This window comes from Aulonocara stuartgranti, assembly GCF_965226115.1.
Source record: "Aulonocara stuartgranti genome assembly, chromosome: 5".
Taxonomy (NCBI): domain Eukaryota; kingdom Metazoa; phylum Chordata; class Actinopteri; order Cichliformes; family Cichlidae; genus Aulonocara; species Aulonocara stuartgranti.
Genome location: NC_138943.1, coordinates 40,485,902 through 40,508,921, shown reverse-complemented (window position 1 = coordinate 40,508,921; position 23,020 = coordinate 40,485,902). Strand labels below are relative to the sequence as shown.

Sequence of the window (23,020 nt, the reverse complement as noted above, 5' to 3'; positions counted from 1 at the left end):
CTGCAGATAATGCAGCTGTTTCCTGTCAGTAACATCCTCTTAGATTAGAGTTCAGCTTTTTACAGGAAAACTGGACAAAACTGATTTTTGTTACAAACTCATTTTCATTTCCTCTCAGCTCACAAACACAGTCAGACAATCAACCAGAGTCAACACTGATTATAATGTCAGTGCAGAATTATTTCTGTAACTCAGTGAGTTCAGCTCTCTGACCTCGTTGCTCCAGGTTCAGCACTGAAGGCTGGATTTTGATCTTTGGACCGGTCACTCCTCACAGACGGACAGCTGGACCCTGCAGACTCTGCTCTGTCCTCCTCTTCCTCCATCATCATCTTCAGTCAGTCTGAGAGGTAAACCACAAACACTCAGTGAGTTCACATTAACACTCAGTGAGTTACAGTCGCTGACCTCTGACCTGTCATGTGACCTAGAAACCAGGTCACATGATTCACATCAGCTCACACACACTTTCTACCTTCACCTGCAGAGGAAACACAAATCATTTATGTGCACATCAACTGAAATCCTCCTTTCCATCATGTGTGCTGTCCAAATATCAGCTGCTTCTTTCCTGCTTCATCTCAGTGTCAGCTGAATATAGTCAGACAGCAGTGTGAGGCAGAGGAAGCTGCCATCAGCTGCTCTGCTATCAGTCCACTAGATCGAGCCTGAAGCACACACGATGCATTCACTGACACACACCGATTCACTATTAATAAGAAAAATTAGAAGTGACAGTTTGTTTCTGTACTTGTGTTGATGTGGACGTTGTGGAATGTTTCCTCTGTCAGTGCGCCCCAGGGTGGCTGTGGCTACAACGTAGCTGCCATCACACCAGTGTGTGAATGGGTGGATGACTGGATGTGACAAGCGCTTTGGGGTCCTTAGGGATGAGTAAAGCACTATACAAATACAGGCCATTTACCATTATGTAATTAAGTCAGTCTAAATATCAAACCCAACAACCTTTGTATTGTTGTCATAATTACTTCCTGTTGAAGCAAATCCAATATTTGTAATGAAGGATTTTTAAACAGATAACGTCAGCATGTTTAATTCAGTTCTACACTACATTCAATTCAATTCAATTTTATTTATATAGCGCCAAATCACAACAAAAGTCGCCTCAAGGCACTTCATAGATATGCATGCATATGGATGCATATCCACCTGCACTGTAATTATAAAGACCCCTGACCTCCAACAGCTGTTGACACAGTAACTGGTTATGGTCAAACAGATGTGTCCACCTCGCAGCAGTTACTGTGGAACAGCAGCTGAGCTCATTCTGCAGTCAGTGTGTCAGTGAGAGCAGCAGCTCCTCTCCACCTCCTCCACAGACTGATGGAGGCAGGAAAATCACTCTGGATTCTAATGATGAACAGATCAGTCCTGAGTTTGATGACATGGAGCTGACACGTGTCACATTTACTGAATCCTGAAATCACATGAATGAAGAATTCCACTAACAACTGCCAACACCCTAAAACGGAGCTGCAGCACAGTGGCCAAGACCATACAGCAGTTTAACCCTTTAAGACCTACCATAGAACCAAGTCCGCCAGAGCTTATCTTTATATTTTTACATGCTGTGGAGCCATTTTTGGGAACATTTTGAGTTGTTATACATCAATACAACCATTATAGTCCAAATTTTATTAATATGTATGCATTAAGTGCATAGTAATTACATAAATTGCAAAAAAGTGCAATATAGTACAAAAAAATTGAAATTCGTTTTTGTTGTTTTTACATACATTTCTAGTTAGAGAAATTTGAGAGGCTTATCCCTCTAAACTCTAAATACAAAAACGTTGCACAAGATAGTTTCCCACCATAGGAAATTTATTTTGAGTGTCTTCATAGTTTTATTTTTGAAATACACCAATTTTTATATACTGCAGGAAAACGTAAATAATAATGGATTGGACTGCATTTATATAGCGCTTTTCTAGGTACCCAAAGCGCTTTACAATTCCGCTATTCATTCACTCTCACATTCACACACTGGTGGAAGCAGCTACAGTTGTAGCCACAGCTGCCCTGAGGCAGACTGACAGAAGCGAGGCTGCCATATCGCGCCATCGGCCCCTCTGGCCAACACCAGTAGGCGGTAGGTAGGGTAAAGTGTCTTACCCAAGGACACAACGACCAGCACAGAGAGAGCTGGGGATCGAACCGGCGATCTTCCGGTTACAGATGAGCTTCCCAAACCCCTGAACCACGGTCGCCCAATAAATATAATGCAAATTTGCCAAAAAAAACAGCATGTGCATTAAAATAAACTCTTTCCAGCAGTGCAATTTGAGTTCTAAACATCCCAGGAACTATACAGAAAGGCATAAAGTCAAACACGACTTTTAAAAAGGACTTGCTACCATATGCCTCACTGTCAGAGATTTACAGTTAACAAACAGTCAGGTGAATAATCAACACTGAGACACTCGAGATAATTACCGTGCTGCACGGGTACTCAGAGCGAATCACCACGAACTGCAGTATTCGTTTCGTATTCGAACAAAAGATTTTCTCCTTCATTTCTGTCAAACAAAGCTGTATGACACGTTTCCAGCTGTTAGTATCATGGTTGCTAGGGCAGCGCAACGGAGGCTAGACCGTCCCATTTCACAAGCCTCGCACTTCCGGCCTTAGTGGTCTATAAGTACGCGGCCCTTGAGGATTGTTGAGGCTGCGTAATTTAAGGCTGCAGATCCTGAATTGGGATACAGCCTGTGTCAGTCTTTTTCTTTTGAAACAAACTTTATTAAGACCTATGAACAGTCCAACACCTATGAATGAAATTTAGAGGATTCAAAGAAATATTGATAAAAGTTCTTGGAGCTGCTGTGCAAATATTTTTAACTCACTATGGGAACTCTGATCAAAGTTAAAGTCCTGGTTTCAAACTTTAAGCTTTTTTGCTCAAGCAGTTGTACAGAAATAATATTAAACTATAACAGTACTGATACACAGTGATCCCCTCAAAAATAAACACAGAGATATAAAACTTCTGTCCATTCTGCCATTAAAACAGTAAAATAGATCCACTGATCGGATTTTTACTGTTTATGAAGAATAAGCAAATATATTATAAGATGATGAGAGGTGAGAAAAAAAATCCTCAGAATCACTCGTTTGTATTCAAATGTCAAAGTTAGTGTTCATCTGTTCCTCTCCTACACGTCACTATGAAGTTTAATCTTCTAAAAGTCAAAGTTTGAGTTCATATTCACTGCAGTTTAGTACAATATCTACATGTTAACGTTTGTTTGTGCTAAACTGTTCATTTGTTCTGTTTCATAATAAAATATAGATATAAACATCTGTAACATCCGCACTTTGATATCTGGTATTTTGTACAGACAGGAGACAAAAGGTTTACTTTAGTATTAAAATACGAGTCCCGTACAAATCAAATATGTATATATAAAACTTAAAACTGATTTTTTTCAAACTTTTTTCCTCACCAGGAAAAAAGCAAAACTTTTTTCACGTCAAAGCTCAATAGTGATGTGATGTTCTGTATCGAGGCTTCGAAGCTTGTGTCGAGTAATTGAGGGGGCATTTCCGCGATGCTTCGAGGCTTGCTTCATTTATGGGAGGAGCTGAAAATGATGACGTCCGAAGCCTCGCTGCCCGGCTGTACCACGTGACTGGTTCATGAAGTGGTTCGAACTTTGCCGCGAGCTATGACAGCGATATAAACCCCTCAGACTTCAATCAAAATGTGGGTGTTTGATGGAGAGTTGCGGTTAGTGAGAGTTTGGAGACAGTTTGGAGGTTTATGAGAGTGAGGAGAGAAAGTCAGGAGAGAATGGAGCCAGCTAAGAAGAGGAGGATGTCCTCCCCTGTGTGGGAACATTTTGATCTTATTCCTCCCAACAAGGTATGTAAATTTCTACAGAAGATGTATTTTCATAATACTGATGGTGCAATACAATTTATGTTAAGCTGTCTTGACTTTTGTACAAGGTGAAGTGTTTGCTATGTGCCAGGGAGCTGGGATATAACAACAACACCTCATCCATGCTTAGGCACTACAGAGCTTTGCATGAGAATAAGGGGAACACCGATTGTGGAGCAAGACCAGGTGAGCCATCAAATGCCATGATAATATAGCATGCAGTAATGTTACTAAATGATATAACAATATTATACAACTGTAATAAGTTACGCGTGTGATATTTATATCTGTGCTTTGTCTTTATTGTCTTTCCTCAGGAGAACAATCTCAAATAGATGAAGACCTGGTTAGCATGGTGATTGAGGACTCCCAGCCATTTAGTATTGTGGAGGACAAAGGATTTAAAAGATTTGTTAAATCATTAAATCCTAGCTATGTTCTCCCCACTAAAAAGGTCATAAAAGCAGTGAAAATGTAGTTTTTACAGAATAAAATGTGAACAGGCAGGACTGAGGCTCAAAGCCTCAGTGTGTAGCTGTCCATACCTCAACGTTACAAAAGCACAACCACTGTCCACACCCCAACCACACCTCACCTCACAGTAAATGATCATTTCCATTTTAAGCATTTCCAAATGATCATTTTCCATACTGCCACTATAAATATACACAGTATACTGCATCACTACAATATACATGTTTTACACACTCCTTTTGTTGTTGACATTTACAGGCTGTGTGCAAAAGGCCACACTCTTTAAATTCATGCCAACTAATATTTTTATGTCCAGTAGGTGTCCTACTAGAGCAAATGAGGCTTCAAGAAGCTTTGCACTGGGATGAACCAATTGGATGAAAAGCTTCAGTGCTTCATGAAGCTTCATCTGCCCATCACTAAAGCTCAACATCTGACTTACTAATAATATAAAAACCGTGACTGAAGCATCTTTAAATGTTCCGATTTATTAACAGTGTTTTCAATTTAATACAGTAACTTTTGTTCAGTCTGAGAAATGTAAAGCATGTTTTATCCTCCATCTTTGTTTCAGTGTGAACAGTCTGAGCGGACAGTTCGTGATATTGTTAACAGAGGCCGACCTGCTGAATCAAATTTGTTTTAAAAAACAAAGTCCTCTGCTGTCCCTCCACCTGCTGCCAAAGGGTGAGAACTTTAAATTAACACTGTGACAGATATGTAGAGCTGGGCGATAGAACGATAACGATATGTATCGCGATATAACTTTTACTCGATAGAGAAATTAAGCTATCGCGATAGACCTCGCCGCTCTTGTCCTCTTAAAAAAAAAAAAAGAAAGAAAAAAAAAAAGGTGAGCCAATCCAAATTAAGTAGCGCAGAGCCGAACCAATCACAGCCACAGCGTCACGTCGCGTGACTTGTTACGTACAGCACAAGTGCCAAGCCGCACGTGTGTTTGTTTGGGAAGCAGCCAGCGGGTAATGGAGCCAGCGCATCCATCCATCCATCCATTTGCTTCCGCTTATCCTTTTCAGGGTCGCGGGGGGCGCTGGAGCCTATCCCAGCTGTCGTAGGGCGAGGGGCAGGGTACACCCTGGACAGGTCGTCAGTCTGTCGCAGGGCCAACACACAGGGACAGACAACCATTCGCACTCTCATTCACTACTAGTGGCAATTTGGATTATCCAATTAACCTATCCCCACAAGCTGCATGTCTTTGGACGGTGGGAGGAAGCCGGAGTACCCGGAGGGAACCCACGCAAACACGGGGAGAACATGCAAACTCCACACAGAAAGACCTGATGGTGGAATTGAACTCAGGACCTTCTTGCTGTGCGGCAACAGTGCTAACCACCGCGCCACCGTGCTGCCCTGGAACAAGCGCATAATGGAGGAAATGAGTGTGCCGACTAGAAAAATCAACCGAGCGTGACCGAAGAGAAAACAGATGATGGTTCCAATGCCGGAGAGATTGTCAAACGGAAGAGCCATAGAAGTTCCGTAGTGTGAAGGTATTTCGGCTATTTCAAGTCTGACAAAAAACAGAGTAGCGTGCACTGTAAATTGTGCCGAAAACAAGTCTGGAAATACAATAAACTGGTGCATGCGTCACACTGTGTGCCACGTTATTGTTTCGGTGAAATGAATTTCTACAATACTGTTACTGTTAATTGTACTCTCTGCAGTGTTTAAATGCTTACATATACACACAGTTACTGTCCCTCCACACATACGACTCGGTTCTGCTTCTATGCCCCAGCTTTGTTTACTTTTTCCCACCGAGGCTTCTAGACTTCTGATTGGCCAACATTTCTGCACGGTTAGGAATCTAGCGCCACCTGCTGCTTTGGCATGTTCATAGCAGCGTTTTCCTTCATTTCTGCCTTTATGTGTGGACGGGATTATTTTTTAAAACGAAAACGGAAAATCTCCGTTTTCAAAAATACCCGTGTACGTGTGGACGTAGCCTCAGTCTCTGACTGGAAGCGCTGATTCGTCATTCGGCTTTTGTCAGACTAAAGTAACTGTTAAAACTGTTTGAAAAGCTAAGCTATACAACAAGGAGAGATTGAGAATTTCCTTTTAGTTCTCAGTTTATTTGATATTGACAAAAGTTAGTCAGTTTTGTCTGTTCTTCTGCAAAACAAACTAAGATTTATTTTTAGAATTAATATTTTGTTTCTAAGTGGAATTGACAATTTAGTCTGTTTTGTTTGTTCTATTTTGAAACTTAAACGCTTTACCGGCTGCCTTTTGTGTAGTTTGCAATATTTGCCTTTATTTATCTGAAAAAGTCTCATGTTCCTTAAGTACATCTACCCTGTTGAACTTATTATGGGAAATAAATATTTAAATAAAAACAAGCTGCTGATTATTTCACATTTTACTTGTGAGCAACGGCACATTTAAATCTTACAAATATAGTTATTTGGCATATATCGTGATAGATATCGTTATCGCCTGAAATGAAAAAAACATATCGTGATATGAAAAAATCTCATATCGCTCAGCTCTACAGATATGTAACCATCTTTAAATGATCTCACTGACTTACAGACAAATGAAGGAAGACATCTGTGGTGGCTGAAACCTCCACCCAAAACATATCCACAGACAGCAAGATTGTTGTAGTTTTGTAATTTTTAATTAGTTTTTATTTGCATTTCTTTTTCACTTTGTTTTAATTCTGTTTAGTTTCAGTTCATTTCCACGGTGAGTTTGCTTGTTTCAGTTTATATCTGATTTTTTATTTATTATATATTTACGGTGTCAGAGGCTGGACTGACGTAGATTAATGCAGATTTTATGATAAAAACGGAACTTTTTGAAAGCAGTGACTCAGTCTTTTTTTTTTTAGCCAAACTAACAACACTAACAGGCCATTTCCTGTAAAATGTTAATCAGTTTTCCAAAATCATTTCATTGATCATTCTCAATAATTTAGTTTTAGTTTGTGTGTGCAGTTTTTATTTCTACTTTAACTTTTTTCAGATCTAGCTGTAGTTCTAAGTTGAGTTTCAGTTTCGTGTGTTTTGTAACACTTCTTCCTGTTGGAGAGGAGTCAACAGTTTGTGACGTAGTATTTTTAAGACCGATATGTTGAACCTGTATCTAACACACATCTATACGAAGTATTCATTTACAAAGTCCGCTCTCTGTCTCCTGCTGTCCGTGTAAATAAAAACATCTGGAGCTCAGCGGCTCTCCGGTTGAGCTCAGGCCACATTCAGTATGTTTAGTCTGATTCCCGGACTCTGATCACACAAGCCAGGAAAATGGCGGAGACACTCGGCCTTGTTGGAAAACATTACACACATCGCTTGGGGGGCGTGAGGTCGCGGACCGGGAGACCACGGCCTATTGTGGCCAAATTCGGTCAATTCAAACAGAAGGAACAGGTGAAGAGTCGCGGCAGAGAGCTGAAAGGAACGGACTTCAGCGTGAACGACCAGTTCCCCAAAGAGATCCTGGAACGACGCAAGGTCCTGTTCCCAGTTCGACGTAGCTTCATCCAGAAAGGCTCCCGTGCTGTCATCGCCGTGGACCGGCTCTACGTGGACGGACAGCTCTACCGCGACCCCGGCACCACACCGTGGTTATATTGACTGCACTCCAGATAAGAACCCGCTACACTCTTTTCTTATTCATTCACACTTTCTCCTTTAACATGGGTTTAACCTAGTAATATCAGTATGATGTCATAGCAGATATAACCGTCACCCTCCGTCATTGCTTTAATTGGAATGTTTCCGTTTCGTTTCTTTTTTTTTGTTGTTGCTCACAGTTCATGTGGTTTCTTTCTTTCTCTTGTCTTTCACTGCTGTGATCACCTACTTCCCCACTCACCTACAAACAACACCCTCTATTTCTCCATATTTTCACACCACGATCACGCAAACACATCAGCTCAACGGCAGCATATTCACAACAGCCTCACAGCACGCACAGACTTGCAGGACACATAAGCAAGCCACGCTTGTTCATATTAGTGAATATTCACACACATAGTCAGAGTCATGGAGCCTCTCACCACACTTTTTTTTCCTCTCTCTCTTTCTATTTACAAACAAGGGATGTTTCCACATTTTCTCCACCTGTCTAAACGAAACACCCAGAGTACATCATTAGACATACACACACAATTATGGGCATGCTGAGGTTTGTCACATGGAATGTAAATGGAGCTGGCACCAGAGGAAAGAGGTTAAAGATATTTAACCAGCTTAAAAAACTACAGGCAGATGTTGTTTTATTACAAGAAACTCATAAACCTGTCACAGGTTTAAACGAACTTAAAACACCTGAGTTTCCTAACGTGTTTGCAGCCTGTTATAATTCTAGACAAAGGGGAGTAGCAATTTTAATACATAAAAATGTTAATTTTACAGTACTCGATACAGTTATAGATCCAGAGGGTAGATTTCTAATTATTAAACTATCAATATTGAACAAAAAACTATGTATTGTAAGTATATATGGTCCAAATGTTGATGAACCCTCATTCTTCCACGGATTTTTTTGTGCACTCTCTGAACGTCTACATGAATGACCATCTAACCAAATCCAATGCTGACATAGCGAAGAAAGCACGATACCTAAAGAAACTGGGTAAAATTCAGAACACCTGGACTGCAAACTGTAAAATATTTATAAAGCTCAACGGTACACCGGAGGAAGCCAAGGTGCTGGTCATCAAATGCATCCAGGATCTGGAAAAATATTAACAGGTCACTTGACTACAAAGGCAAGGAGCGGGACAAACAATCTACAGTCATGAAAGCAGGTAATAGAAGACAACAACGGAAGCTAAAGCGTAACGTATTCAAGGATGAAACAATCAATTAATTCATTATCTGGGAATTATACATTGCTACCACAAAGGATTGCTAATCAGGAGATAAATTCACCAGTAAACACGGAATACAAAACACACTTCACAGAGCAGGACATTGATCCAGAACTGAACTTTTTTAACATCAAAAATACCTGCTACTATCATACTGAAGAACAATTCAACAAAACTGTCAAGGTCGACGGCAAAATATCTATAATCCACTTTAATAGTAGAAGTTTATATGCAAATTTTCACAAAATAAGGGAATATTTAAGCAAATTTACACATCCATTCAGTGTGATTGCAGTATCTGAAACATGGATTAATAAACAGAAAGGAGAGGACTTTGTAATAGATGGATATGAATTAAATCTTACAAATAGAAAGAATAAGAATGGCGGTGGTGTGGCCTTGTTTGTGGATAAAAATTTAAAATACAAGATGGTAGAAAAAATGACGATGGCGGTAGATAATATATTAGAGTATGTAACAATAGAAATTAGTATGGGAAAAGAGAAAAATGTCATTGTAAGCTGTATATATAGAACACCAGGTTCTAATATTGAAATTTTTAAGGAGTGGGTAGATAAAACATTCATTAGGACAAATCAAAAAGTCATGTTCATTTGTGGGGATTTTAACATAGATCTACTAAATCCAAACAAGCAGAGAGCGACAGAGGAATTTATTAATACAATGTATAGCTTGGGACTTTTTCCAGTGATCACTAAGCCCAGCAGGATTACAGCACAGTCGGCAACCCTAATAGACAATATTTACTAATGAAATAGAAAATAGAACCATAAGTGGTCTCCTAATTAATGACATCAGTGATCATCTACCTGTTTTTATAGTGTATAACAGCAATTACAGGAAGGTTAAACAGCAAAACACAATAAAATACAAACGAGTGAGAACAGAAGAGTCAATAAACGCATTCAAAAGTGATTTACTCAAGCAAGAATGGGAGATGCTGTATAAGGAAAAAAATATTGATAAAGCTTATGAGATTTTTTTAGGAAAATTTAAACTGTTATATAATAGTCATTGCCCAGTAAAGAAATATAGTAAAAAACAAAAATATGCAGAGTGCCCATGGATTACAAAAGGATTGCAAAATGCATGTAAGAAGAAAAATACCTTTATTTATAATGAACAGAAGTACAGAAGCTGAAAATAAATACAAGAAATATAAAAATAAATTAACGAGTATTTTAAGGTCATGTAAAAAGGAATACTATGAAAAATTACTGATTATGAATAAAAATAATATTAAAGGGATCTGGAAAACATTAAATACCATCATCAAAAAGGGCTCGGGGCAGGCAGACTATCCTTCGTATTTCGCAAATAATGATAGAAATATTACTAATATGAGAGATGTGGTAAATGAGTTCAATAAATTCTTTGTAAGTGTTGGGCCAGACTTGGCTGAAACAATTCCTGATATAACAGATTCTGTAGAGAAAGAAACTAGACTCATTGACCGCAATCCTCATTCAATGTTCTTAACGGTGGTGGAAGAAATGGAAATCATTGATATTGGGAAATCACAAACAAAAAACTCTACAGACTCTGACGACATTGATATGGAAATCGTTAAGAGAGTGATAGAGGGCATTTCCAAACCCTTAACACACATTTGCAATTTGTCCTTACAAACTGGTACATTCCCAAAACAAATGAAAACAGCTAAAGTAACACCACTGTTTAAAAATGGTGACAGACACCAATTCACAAATTATAGGCCTGTCTCTCTACTTTCTCAATTTTCAAAAATACTGGAAAAAGTCTTTAGTAATAGACTTGACAAATTTATAGATAAACACAAAATAATAATGGATAGTCAGTATGGTTTCAGATCAAATAGATCAACATCATTGGCATTAATGGAACTGATCGAAAATATCACCAACAATATAGATAAAAGACAATGTATAGTTAGTGTATTCATTGACCTAAAAAAAGCTTTTGACACAATTAATCATGACATATTACTTGATAAACTGGAGTACTACGGCATTAGAGGAGTGGTGTTAGAATGGGTAAAGAGTTATTTGAGAGACAGGCAGCAATTTGTGAAAATTGGGGAATATCAATCAGAGTGTATGGACATTGTTTGTGGAGTTCCGCAGGGGTCAGTATTGGGACCAAAGCTGTTTATCCTCTATATCAATGATATATGCAGAACATCAGATATACTACAGTTTATTCTATTTGCAGATGATACAAATATTTTTTGTGCTGGAGAGAACTTACAGCAGCTTTTGGAAATTGTCACACAAGAAATGATTAAACTGAAAACATGGTTTGATAGAAATAAGCTATCATTAAATTTGGAAAAAACTACATTTATGTTATTCGGAAATTGTAAAAAAGATGCAGGAGCAAAATTATTAGTAAACAATGTTGAAATAGAGCAAGTTTCGGATACAAAATTTCTGGGTGTGATAATAGATAACAAAATCTGCTGGAAACCTCACATAAAGCATATACAAGCCAAACTGTCAAGAAGCATCTCCGTACTAAGTAAAGTTAAATATTTTTTGCCTTCCAAATCACTCCGGGTACTTTATTGTTCACTTATATTGCCATATTTGGAATACTGTGTGGAAATTTGGGGAAACACATATAAAACTGCACTTCAACCAATATGTAAAATTAAAAAAAAAGCAATCAGGATGATTAATAAAGCAGGATTTAGAGACCATACTAACATCATGTTTTTGAAATTAAAAATACTGAAGTTTATGGATCTTATAAAATATAAAACTGCAAAAATTATGTACAAGGCCAGATACAATATGTTACCAGGAAATATACAGAGGATGTTCTATGACAGAGAAGGAGACTATGAATTGAGGGGGAAATTGAATCTAAGGATTCTTAAAGCACGGTCAAAGGTTAAAACCTTTTGTGTCACTATTTATGGGGTAAAACTGTGGAATAGTTTTACTATAGATCTACAGCAATGCTCAGGAATTAGTAAGTTCATGAAAATACTTCGAAAACTGATTTTGGAAGAATATGATACCGATAAAGATGATCACCCATTGTATGTATAAAAATATCAAATTATATCCAAATTATATCAATCACGGTAGCCAAGTTTATATAGGTTCTCCTCGTGTATCGTGTGGAGTATGTGATGATGGGAATTAGGTGAATTATGTGGGATCAATAAGATGTTGAGCAGGGGTAGGAATTAATAAGTATGTTCATACTTCTTCCTACTCCTTTTCAGACCAAACATTGTTACATTATGTCAGACGATTTTGTTTTATTTCATTATATATTTTTTGTTTATCTGAACACATACGTGTGTGTGTGTATATCTACATATATATTCGTATCTGTAAATGAAAATATATGTAGTGTGTATATATTGTTTTTTGTTTTATATGTCTGAAACAAATAAAGATACAATACAATACAATACAATACAATACAAAAAAACACCTCGATTGCACACTCATTCTTGGCGGTGACCTCAACCTTGGACTAAATGAAGAAATGGATAGGCTCAACACAACAGGAACTCAGCGCAATTGGAAGTCCACAAATATAATCAAACAGTATATGAGCGACTTTGGTCTTTGCGATGCATGGCGCTCCCTTCACCCCACCAGTAAGGAATATACTTTTTTCTCACATATTCATCACTCCTACTCTCGTCTGGATTATTTTCTGGTCAGCAGCTCACTGCTGAACGACATTTCAGACACTGAGATTCATCCTATAGCTGTCAGCGATCATGCTCCTGTATCTTTAACACTAATGCACAAGAATAATACTACGCCAAGTAAAAACTGGAGATTTAATACATCATTGCTTAAAGATGAAGACTTTATTAAATATTTTAAAAAGGAATGGACTTCATATTTAGACTATAATGACACTCCCGGAACATCAGCTTCTGTTCTATGGGAAGCAGGGAAAGCTGTGATGAGAGGTAAAATAATTTCTTTCTCATCACACAAAAAGAAAGAAGAAAACAAAAATATTCAGGAATTAGAAAAAACCATCAAATCACTAGAAGAAGCCTACGCGTGCGACCAAGATCAGGAAACATTGAACAAAATACGCAAGACAAAACTAGAATTAAATGAAACTATTAATAAAAAAACACAATTCCTTATACAAAGACTTCGCTTGCAGAATTTTGAACACAGTAACAAATCAGGTCGATTTCTAGCAAACCAGTTAAAAATAAATAAAGAAAAAACAATTATATGTGCTGATAAAGATTTATCGGGGAACACAATATATGACCCTGGAAGAATAAACAACATTCCCCACTCGCTGTCTGAGGAGGGTGCACAGTATCCTGCGGGACCAACATCACCCTGCGCGCCACCTTTTCCACCTGCTGCCCTCAGGGAGAAGGTACAGGTCTATACAGGCCAGAACATCCAGACTGGCCAACAGCCTGTATCCACAGGCTGTGAGGCTCCTGAATTCTGCCCCCCTCCCCTCTCTGCCCCCCTCTCACGGACAATAACCATATCCAACTTCTTAATAGCACTGAACTGGTTTGCATTGGTGCATTATATCTTTATTCTCTCTCCCCCCCCCCCCCCCCCTCTTTCTTAAATAGACAACCATCATATCTCACAGTACAATAATATTGAACGGGTTGCATTGTTGCATTTTGTCATGTTTCTCAGGTCTTTGTCTGAATGTCCTATGAACATTACCTGTCTTGTTCTCATGTTGTTGCTAAGGATTGTCTCATTGCACTGAAGTCACACTGGGTTAAATATTTACACTTGGGTTTTAAGGGGTATTTGTTTTGTTTTTTTACGGGTTGTACGGAAGCCCCAAACGCAATTTCATTGTTCTTGACAATGACAATAAATAAATACTTGACTTGACTTGAACATTTTTAGGGATTTCTATGAAACTTTATACTCACCACAAATAAACCCATCTAAAAATTAAATTGATCTGTTCCTTGACAACGTAACTCTTCCAAAATTACTAGACAGTCAAGCAATGGAACTGGATTCGCCACTGACGCCAAGTGAACTCCAGGAAGCCCTGATAAGTATGCCCAATAATAAGGCTCCAGGTCCAGACGGCTTCCCTGCAGAATTCTACAAAGAATTCTGGACAATTTTATTATACAATTCCCCAACAGCTCGTATCGGAACAAATGACCAGACATCCTCCAGCTTCTGTCTCCTGAGGGGCACCAGACAGGGATGCCCACTCTCCCCTTCACTGTTTGCAATTTTTATCGAACCTCTAGCAGCAGCATTTAGACAGGCTACAACAATTAAGGGCATAAAATGTAAGAACGTAGAACATAAAATCAGTCTCTATGCGGATGATGTGTTGCTTTTTCTGCAAAACACACAAACCAACCTCTCTGAGGTAATTACTCTAATAAACTGGTTTTCAAGAGTTTCAGATTATTCAATTAACTGGCCAAAATCTACAGTTCTCCCCATTAACTGCTCCTTCCATAATTCTTCCTCTGCCCCACTGCAATCCAGAAATATTAAATATTTAGGTATTAATGTTTCTCCTAAGCTTTCAGACTTAACTAAATTAAACCACATCCCACTTCTAAAGAAAGTAGAAGGCGATCTGACTAGATGGAAATCTTTACCCATATCACTCATGGGAAGGGTCGCCACTATAAAAATGATGATCTTGCCAAAAATAAATTACTTATTTTTGATGATCCCTAACAAGATCCCTAACATCACAAGATTGGTTCAGATCTCTGGATTCATATATTTCCAAATTCCTTTGGAAAGATAAACCCCCCCGTATCAGCTTAAAAATGCTACAAAGAACCAAGGATAGAGGAGGATTAGATCTGCCTAATGTTCACCAATACTTCTTAGCCAACAGGCTTCAGTTCATCTCAGAATGGTCAAAACATACCTTCTTAGATGAGCCCTGGCTAGATGTTGAACAGGCACTATGCAAGGATCTAGAGATTTCAGACCTACCATTTATTAGCTCAAACATCAAAAGACATGAATGCTTTAAAAGCATCAACATCAGCTTTTCTCTGACAGCATGGTGGGAGTTTCTAAAAATAATGGAGTCTTCATTAATCCCATGCAAACGTACACCTATCTGGAATAACCCTGACATATTACAAAACAATAATATAATTAATTTCCCAGAATGGAGTTGTAAAGGAATTAAATACTTAGAACATATATTAGAGGGAACAGAATTTATTCCATTTGACAGACTAGTTGCACAATATGGAATCAACAAGAAAAGATTTTTAGAATATCAACAAATTAAATCCATAGTAAAAAAGAAATTTAACCTCAGTCAAGTTGAATTACAAACACCACCAAGTGCGGCACATTTCCTTACTCTTAAATTCCCCAAATTATTATCTAAAATATACAGAACATTTTCTAAATTAGATGAATCAATATCCCTTCCTATTGCAAAGTGGGAAGCAGATTTATCAGTCAGCTTAGACCAAAACTTCTGGTCTCAGATTTGCTTAAGAACCTTTAAATTGATTAAAAATCCCAGTCTGCAATTAATACAATACAAAATACTACATAGAGTGCACTATACAGGTCATCGGATGTTCAAGATGGGCTTTACATCTTCCAACAACTGCTCACACTGTCAAGGCAATACACCAGACAATTACATCCACGCTCTTTGGTTCTGTCCACCAGTGCAGAAGTTTTGGCGCGAGATATGTGAAGACTTATCAAAGTGTCTGAAATGTAACATTCCAACTTCCCCCTTAGTGTGTTTGTTGGGCAGCTTAGATAATGTCATTTCAGAAAAGAATATAGCCCATATGGTTTTCACTGCCCTATGCATAGCCAAGAAAACAGTCCTCATGAACTGGAAAAATAAAAATAATCTTAATTCTAACCAATATAGAAATTATCTATTAGATTACATTTGTCTTGATACAGCCTCTGCCACCACATCAGATCAATTGCTCTGGGCTCCTTTGATCAGCTCCATTACCTAGTGGGGGTGGGGGGGGTCATAGTTTGGTCCCGCCTTCACTGTTGTGATTGGTGTGGGGGTAGGGACAGGCTTAGGGCGTCGGGGGGTTCCCCGGAGGCATCTTCCTTGGGGGGCTCAACCCGGGGTAGCGGTCATGTCCGGGTGGGGGCTCTTTTGGCTCTCGGGTGACTGTTTCCTCGTGGCTGCGTGCAGTGGGGCTAGGGGAGGGTCTGTGCTGACGGACGTGGGTTACTGACCTGGTAGCCTGTCTGCCCCTGGGTGGGTCCGGGATGGGCGTGAGGTTCTGGGGGCGCTCTGTCTCTGGGCTGGGGCCCTGGCCGGGCCTCGGGGCCTTGGGTCCTGGTTTGTGTGTTGTCGGGGATGTGGGCGGGTGGGTGTATGGGGGCCCATCCCTGGCGGGTCGCGGAGTATGGGAGTGCCTACTGGGGTCAGCGGGGGACCTGGCCCCAGGGAGGGGTCACTTGCCCCTCCCTTCCTTCCCTCCCCATCTCCAGCTGCCTCCCTCTTCCCGCTCCACCACAACCACCCACACATGCAGGGCCTTGGAGTAGGGGTATGTCACCAGGGTGCAGAGGAGGCTACCCCCCCTCTGTCCCCTTCTGGCTGCCTCTGCCTCAATTTTATCCCACAACTTAGACATTCACATTATTCACACTCTCATTACACATACATATAGGATCTTGGGGGTGGGCACAATCACGGAGTCCAAATTACCATCAGGGTGTACACCTCACCCCTGGCGTCGTTGCCCACCTCTCAATTTTAAACACACTTAGACATTGAGGGCTATCAGGAGGGACTATGTGCTTACCTGCTGCTCCTTGGCAGGTAGCTCCATGCCCTCCTGGGTTTTAATTGCACCTTAGAACACACATGCATCAACACTACAATGAGCGGGTGGAGGGAGGTTTGGAGTCTTCTCTCACCCCCATTCTCTGCGGCCTGCTGGAGCGGGAGGGCTAGGAGGAGTTGGCCGTCCGACTGCGGTCTGGAGTGTGGGGCCTCCCTGCTGCTACGGAGTCGGGGTGGTCTGCCTCTCCCCACCGCAGGGAAAAGGGTAACAACACCTGGGTCTGGGTGCAATTCCCCCCTCCAGGGGCAAGGGTACCTAGACCCGGTTTGTAGAGTACGTTTGGGGAGTGTGATCGTGTGTACAGCGTCTCTTTATGTCTGTCTCCACGTTGGTTGAGTGTGGAGTGAGTGCATATGAGAGCATGAGGGGGGGAATGGAAGTTTGTGTCTGTGTGTGCCTGTATGTCTGTGTCTATATGTCAGGTTGGGTATCAGACACCACCTCTCTGGGGACACCTCAGGCCCTCCAAGGTTTGGAGGCCTATCTCCCCCCACCACCACTTCCCCTGCCGGTGGCGGACTCCCTCAGGTGTCGGTGCGTTGGTGGTTCTTTGTGTCTGGGGGTGGGCGTCCAGGTACACACCGGCTCACTCCTTGGCGGCCGCTTATCGGGGCCTGGAGCCTGGGGCTCGCTCGGGCCCCTTCGGAGGTGGGGTGCCCTCGGCCTCTCGGCCTGGGGCTCGGTCACTCAGGCACAGCTGGCAGCCGGCGGAGCTCATGGGCGCGTCACTGCAACTCCCCCTGGCTTCTGCTCCGCGGCTGCTGGGTGAGCCCTCATCTGGGACTCTCCTCAGCTCTTACTGGAACAGTGGCGCGGCTGCCCCTCTGTTGGTCTTCCATGGTCTCTTGTGTTCTGGGGGCCTCTGGAGGTCTGGAGTTTTGATCTCCTCCATACCTGCTTCACACCCTGGAGGACGGGGCTGTGGCCCCCCCACACTCCCTAGCAGATCGTTACATGGAGAAACCTTTGGAATACAAGCGCGCTGATCCACACAGGTATGCACACGGGTGTTCACTGCTCGTAGACCCAAATTACACCTTTCTTGGCTGCTACTTCGAAGCACATCTGTCCTGCGTGCTGCACAACAACATTGAATATTTAGTATTTACTGCTGTTTACACTTAGCTAGATTAATGCGATGGTGTTGTGTTTAGTATGTTGCTTTGTTTTGTTTTGTTTTTGTCTTTTTTGCTTGTTTTCTATTCCTCTCTCAACAGGTGATCCAGGAGATTTTTATTTTTTTTCTCCCCCCCTTTCTCACTGTCCCTCTCCCCTTCTGTTTTTCCTTTCCTTCCTCTTTCTTTCTCCCTTTCCTATCCCTCACTCATGTCTGTCCCGTCTGTAACATCTGAAAATAAAATATAATAAATAATAAAAACAAAGATCGACCAAATGGACCAATACGGCAATGCCACGATGATCCATTTGGCAAAGTAAATCCATTGGGTATCCTTGTTGGTCTTCAGACAACAATTCTGATGGCTAAAGAACCAAATGGGACAGGCAGGAGAAAAAAAAAAAAGACATGAAATTAGAGCCTTGGTCAGTTTGAACAGCTTTTGGTAAACCAAAAATAGAGAAGAAGTTCACCAATGCCTTAACAACTGGTTTCACCTTAAGGGTGCGCAATGGAATTGCCTCGGGAAAACGGGTAGCAACACACATTAGAGTCAAGAGTTACTGGTGACCCGATTTTGTTTTAGGGAGTGGACCAACGCAGTCGATGAGGATGTGTTCAAAAGGTTCCCCCAAAACTGGAATAGGGTGTAAGGGAGCGGGTGGAATGACTTGGTTAGGCTTACCACTAATCTGACAGGTGTGACAAGAACGACAATACTTAGCAACGTCATTCTTCAATCCTGGCCAAAAGAAATGATGCAGAATGCGGTGATAGGTTTTCCTAATACCTAAATGTCCAGAAAAACTGTCATGGGCAAGACTAAGAACTTTGGGTCGGTACTGTTGAGGCACCAGAACCTGTTTAAACACATTCCAACCCAAATCACCAGCTGTAGTCGGATACCAAGTACGCATCAACACATCATCCTCGACACTATAAACACGAGGGTACTGGTCGCTAGAGTTGGCAGCGGAAAAACAACTCACAAGAGTCGGGTCACTCTGCTGTGCCAAAGTTGAGGTGTCACTGATGGGCTAACAGACAGCATCGCCTCAGAGTCGCCCGTCAGTGGAACACGGGATTCAGATTCAGACTCCGGCCCACCACCAGCACAGAGAAAAGAATCAGATAAATCCATGTCACCGTACTTGCGCCTATGCGCACGAGTTACCGCGCAAGCAGGAAAAACAGAGGAGGAACGCTCCTCAGCGACAGGGTTAGATAATGAAATATCAGGCACTGGTATCTCAACCACTCTCGGAGTAGAAAACACTTTTCCGTTAGCCAAATCATTCCCCAGAATCATCGCAACTCCGGGCACTGGCAACTGGTCGCGCACGCCAACCGGTACCGAACCCGAAACGAGCGGTGATTGAAGAAACACATTGTGCAGTGGCACACGCAGTACATCCATTTTTACACCCCAGACAAGAGCATCCGAACCACAAAAAGAGTCATCAGAAAAAGGTAGAATCCCCTTCAAAATAAGAGTCTGCGCGGCCCCAGTGTCACGCAGAATCATGATCGGCACCCGATCCTCCTCTTTTTCATTCAACGAAACAAACCCCTCCGACACAAAAGGGCGGTAGCTCTCATCAAAGCCTTCACTTCCCACTCCATTGCTAGGTGAAGTGGAAGCTGACATAGAACGAACGAAACCCACACTTTTCGGCTTCCTCACCGTGTTGGTCTGCTCCCTGCGCTGTAGTGATGGGCAAGCAGCAACAAGGTGCCCGATTTCATGACAGTAAAAACATTTGCGATCTGACACAGGAATAGCAGCAGAACGTATCTGGTGCTTAGGGGAAACCCTATAACTTCTGACAGGACGAGGTGAGGAAGTGTACTCACGGCGCTCTGTCGAAAGTGCAGCACGATGAGTTAACACAAACTCGTCGGCAAGGACCGCGGCTTTAGACAGTAACCCCACCTTCTGCTCATTCAGGTACACCACAATGTTTTCAGGGAGACATGTCTTGAACTCTTCCAACAGGATCAACTCCTTTAGCTGTCAAATAAGACAGTTTTCTCACGTGCAAATTCCACAAACGTTTGACTGTCAAACTTGCGACAGGCACGGAACTTCTGTCGATACGCCTCCGGGACTAGTTCATAAGCCCGCAAAATAGTGGATTTGACAACCTCATAACCCAAGCTGTCAGCAATAGAAAGACTCGCACAGACCTCCTGCGCTCTTCCTATTAATTTGCATTGCAGCAACAGGCTCCAGACATCCTTTGGCCATTTTAAAGTGGTTGCGATGCGCTCAAAAGCAGTGAAATACGAGTCAACCTCTCCCTCCCTAAAAGGAGGCACCAAAACAATCTGCTTGCTAGCGTTAAACTGGTCTATGGTGGGAGGGTCGGGGAATGTACTTACAGGAACGGGAGCAGCGTCTCTCGCTCGGGAATGATCAAGCTCCATAGCTCGAATACGGAGATGCATGAGCTCGACTTCCTTAGCCTTAGCCGCCAGCTCCACCTCCTTCAAGCGAAGGGCAAGCCTGAGATCCTCCGTCACCAGACCCGCCCCAACCTGGCCAGCCGGGTCAAATTCAGGAGACTGAACGGAGAAGGAGCTTCCGCCCCCGATGGCATCCGCCCCTTGGAAGGCTTCGGGACGGCCCCAGCAGCTTCCGCCCCCACTGCCGTCTGCAAACTCCCAGACCCACTCGGCGAGGTTTTCTCTCTCTCCCCCTCTCGGAGCTGTCAGAGCGGCCTTTTGAAGGTAGTCAACCGCTCCATGGTCCAATCAGTCGCTCACGACTCCTCATTAGGGGAGGGACCTGGAAAAGTCTTAAGCACAGTACAGAAAACACAGACAGAAAACAGGCCACACATGGCCACAGCCGTAACAATTACACACTGACTTTAATGGAGAGACCGGAAATACAAACACACACAGTTTGTTGTGTGAAGAAATCAAACACGAGCTGAACAAACAGTAAAGTTCCTAAAGACAAACTGTTAAAGGAGGAAACAAAGCAAACTTACAGTTTCTTCACACACCAACAACAAGCTCCACTCCACACCTGGGCCCTATTTCAGGAAGCCGGTTTAGAAAACTCAGAGTGAAAAACGATACTCAGGGTTGAGTAACCCCGAACTGTCCAACTCGGAATATTCGGTTTCAGAAAGGCTGATAACAATTAGTTCAGTCAACGCGGAGTTGCTTTAACCCCAAGTTAAGCACGCGCACGAGGATACATAAAGCCCTGATTAGTGGAGCACAGATTAAGCGAGTCACCATGGAGACGGAGGGAAAGAAGGCGCGGTCAATGTATCTTACAGCGCTTGAGGCCGAAATTCTGATGGCAGCATATGCCGATAACATGCAAATTCCGCGGAAAAAAAGTAACACAGCCTCAGCTGCAAAAGAAAGAGAGCATGCATGGCAAAACATAGCCGACAGAGTCAATGCGTGAGTGTTAATTTAAACATTGATCTAGGGATTTCCACCCATTCAACACGTTATTTTATTATATTTTATTTTATTTTTTATTTTATACATTTTATTTTGTGACGTGATGTGAGCGCAGGTGCAACCCAACAGGCCCCAAATGTTCCTGGCAGCAAGTAAAAATGAAATATAAAAATATAGTCCAAACAGGTAAGGTGTAATTGTATTATGAGCCATAGTGCTTGGTCAGTTTGTCCGATGTAAATCAATTGCAGTTAGAGGCTACATTAATTTTCTTTCTGTAAGCACTTATTGAAATTATCTGAGCACATTACAAGTACATATTTGCTTACTCTGTATGCTCAAATGTGACCCGTTATAGCCAACAGAAAAAAAGCGGAGGCCCGAAAAACAGGTGGGGGTCCTCCACCACCACCACTCACAGAGCCTGGCCACTTGGCTTCCACATTTGTGATAATGTTGGCAGCATCACATATGATCTTCACAGTGCAGAGAACACAAATTAGCATCCATTACTATAATGAAATAATTTGTTAGTTTGAAATGCTACAGGGAACTATGTACCTGTACATTAATGCTGTGGAAAGACTTCCTGTTCACATAGTCTCCTTCATTTACTGAAGGAGCAATGATTGGAATGTGAGTGCCATCTGTACAGCCAATCACGCCTGGGAACCGTGAACATAAATGTAAAATTTAAGTAGTAGTTCAAGTATCACCACATCATGAATTAAGTTTCGTTCATCCTGATACCTGCAATTTTGTGGCATCCCTCTTTGATAAATCTTGTGGGTCTATGACCGGGGAACACCACAAACGAGTACAGGAGACGTTTCAGTGCAACTGTAACATTCCTGACTGCCCGACAGACGGTAGCCTTGGAAACGTGCTCAGCGTCACCAATATTATACAGAAAGCTCCCGTTTGCAAAAAACCGAAGTGCAATACAAATAATATGTACAGAACTGAGAGGATGTCCGCGATGTGTCACATGAGCAATATTAGGCCTGAGGATGTTATTCAAAAAAATTATAGATTGTGCTGAAAAACGATGACGTTCACACAGAAAATGATCAGGAAATGATAAAATGTCCGAACGCGCTCTAATCACTCTCTCCCGGCGGAGAGCTCTGCGGAGAATTTGGGCTTCAACATCTACTGGCTCTTCAAGCAAGGGACACGCCATGTCTGACAAAGAGGCGGAGAAGGTCAGGGTTAGTTGAAGTAAACCTGCTAGGGGGCAGGTTAGCTTCACGGAGTGTGTCGTCATAGTAACTCACTCAGGCTTCATCTGAACTCGCTTTGTGAAACCGAAAACCCAGAGTTTTCGTTAACTCAGGGTATACTTACTCAGAGTTTGCGCTAAACCGGCTTCCTGAAACAGGGCCCTGGACACTAAACACGGACACACAGGTGAGCTGCTTCCTGGAAGGAGGCGGG

General features: G+C 41.8%; 1 protein-coding gene across 3 annotated transcripts in view; it reads right to left on the bottom strand.

Annotated features, from left to right (window-relative positions):
• LOC309707026 (uncharacterized protein) overlaps positions 1-22,619 on the bottom strand; it is a 28,135-nt gene extending 5,516 nt beyond the window's left edge. The window contains exons 1-2 of one of the 3 annotated variants that reach the window (XM_082534118.1): positions 21,154-22,619; positions 214-343 (exon numbers count right to left, since the gene is read on the bottom strand). In XM_082534118.1, coding sequence (XP_082390244.1) covers positions 214-332 — 119 coding nt within the window. In that variant the 5' untranslated portion in view covers positions 333-343; positions 21,154-22,619. The other 2 variants (XM_082534116.1, XM_082534117.1) reach the window with 2 other exon arrangements.
• Between the last annotated feature and the right edge of the window lie 401 nt (positions 22,620-23,020).